This window comes from Cynocephalus volans, chromosome 17 (genome assembly GCF_027409185.1).
Source record: "Cynocephalus volans isolate mCynVol1 chromosome 17, mCynVol1.pri, whole genome shotgun sequence".
NCBI classification, from domain to species: Eukaryota; Metazoa; Chordata; class Mammalia; order Dermoptera; family Cynocephalidae; genus Cynocephalus; species Cynocephalus volans.
In genome coordinates, this window is record NC_084476.1 from 31,472,803 (window position 1) to 31,475,194 (window position 2,392).

General features: G+C 37.5%; 1 protein-coding gene across 1 annotated transcript; it reads right to left on the reverse strand.

Moving 5' to 3' along the window:
* Positions 1-351: 351 nt before the first annotated feature.
* Positions 352-1,284, reverse strand: LOC134365569 (olfactory receptor 13D1-like). Its single transcript, XM_063081674.1, has one exon. It carries the CDS (start codon positions 1,282-1,284, stop codon positions 352-354), a length of 933 nt encoding a protein of 310 aa, XP_062937744.1.
* Positions 1,285-2,392: the final 1,108 nt, after the last annotated feature.

Consider the following 2,392-nt stretch of genomic DNA (forward strand, 5'->3'; position numbering starts at 1 on the left):
TAAAAAGCAAGAATAAAACAAAACAAAACATGAAATCAAATATTTTTCCAAAAAGGAGGATTGAAAAAATGTATTTTAATTAAGTGGACATATGGGCTGAATTTTCTCAGAAAGGCTAAATTAAATCTTGTTTTCTTATTTCTGAAAGTTTACTCTCACTTAGTAGACCACTTTTACTATATTTTTTATGAGATCACAGTCATTTTTAATTATCCAAATTTTTTCTAACTCTGAAATTCTGCGACTCCACATATGACCTTCATTTCTTTCATTCTGTTTAATTTAAAGCCCTTGCCTCAAATTCATGAGCTTATTTTGGGGATAAACTCAAAGGTGTCAGTAGGTCATCATTCATTTCCTCCAGCACCAGTGTCTACTCAATTTTCTCATGGCTCCATGCACCTCTGTATTCCTCAGGCTGTAAATGATGGGATTGAGCATGGGGGTGACTATGCCATAGAACAGAGCAATCAGCTTGTCAAAAGCAGAATCTTTGGACTTTGGCTTCATGTACATGAAGAGGATTGTCCCATAAAACACAATCACCACTGTCAAGTGGGCTGAGCAGGTGGAAAAGGCCTTTTTTCTTCCTTCACCTGAATTGATTCTTAGTACAGTCGAAAGGATGAAAATGTAGGAGATACAAATCAGCAGTAATGGAAAAAACAAAAATATCACATTGCCCAACATTATAATAATTTCATTCAAGGAAATGTCTGTACAAGCCAGCTTGACAAAGGCCAACATTTCACAAACAAAATGATTAATGACATTTTTTCCACAGAAAGGCAACCGTATCGCAAGAACAGTTTCTCTTAATGAGTTGAGAAAGCCTAATCCCCAGGAGAGAGCTGCCATCTGAATACAAAGTGCCTTGCTCATGATGATGGGGTACCTCAGAGGGCTGCAGATTGCCACGTAACGGTCATATGCCATCACTGTCAGGAGCACACACTCCGTGGATCCCATAATGTAAGAGACGGACATTTGGACAACACATCTAGTGAAGGAGATGGTTTTATTCTCTGATAGGAAGTGTACCAGCATTGAGGGGATAAAGGAGGATGTGTACCAAATGTCTAGGAAGGAAAGATTACCAAGGAAGAAGTACATGGGCGTGTGGAGATGGGAGTCCAGGAGGGTTAGAGTGATCAAGGTGCTATTTCCCAGGAGGATTACCAGGTACATTATCAAGCACATCGCAAAAAGGAGTTTTTCAGCTCTTGGATACTCAGAAAGTCCCTGCAGAATGAACTCAATCTCTGTCCAGTTGGTCCTCTCCATCTGCTTTTTCATACCTGGAGTTTAATGAGTCTGTGCAATATTATCATAAAAAGTGAGAGATAATTGGGATAAGAGAGTGAATCAGCACTAGCTGTAGTAGTGGTAACAGCTGTGAGTTTTACTTTTGGGATTCCTCTTCTAGCTCAGAGGCAGTGAAGTGAAGGCATTTAACAATTACATCAGAAGCTTATTAAAAATTCAGGCTTCTGTATTCCATTTCCTGAGATTGTCATGCACGAGGTCTGAAGCAGAAAAGAACTGTTTGCATTTTTAACAAGATCTGTTATTTCTAATGCAGTTGATCCACAGACCCCATATTAAAAATCAATATTTTGGAGAGAGCATGCTTTTATCTGTTCAACAAAGATTTATTCATTTGATTTTATACCATACCAAGTCATTAACAATACCACTGATTGAGGGCTTTATAGTTTACAAATATGTTCCCACATATTACTCATTTTATCAGAATTATAATTCTCTGAGGATAATGAAGTCTAGAGAGAAATTTATATAAAATTATAGTAACTGAGTGCGCTGCTATGCAAATATTCATTTTCTGACTTTAAATTCCATTTTTTAAAACTATACCTTACTGCACTCTCAAAATTATGCAAATAGTGTGAGGGATGGGAATCAGGCTTTTTCTTTTATATTGCTTTCCAGGTGATTTTAATGTGCAGCTGATGAAGAGACCCACCCATCTTGTGGTATGATTCATATTAATCACTGTGGAATTTTTGTCAAATATTCTAATTCAGTGGGTCTGAGGCGGGTTTTGAGATCTGCATTTATTCACATGTTCCCAAGTGATGTTTATGCTGCTTGTCTACAGAACACACCTGAGTAGCAGGCCTTTCAGACCATCTCTCTCCAATACCATTAGAGAGTGCTGTTTATACTCCTTATATGTGAGATCATAACTAGATACCAGACAATGCTAAACTGAACATGCTGATGAAACTCGGAGTGAAGACTTCTGTGTAGTTTATTGCAATCAGTTCTGTGTCCTGTAAATTTTAGATACACATGCGACCAAATTGCACATAGAAGAACCTGCCTTTTACTTCTATCCATATGCAATTCATTCTTCTTCTACGTGTTGAAT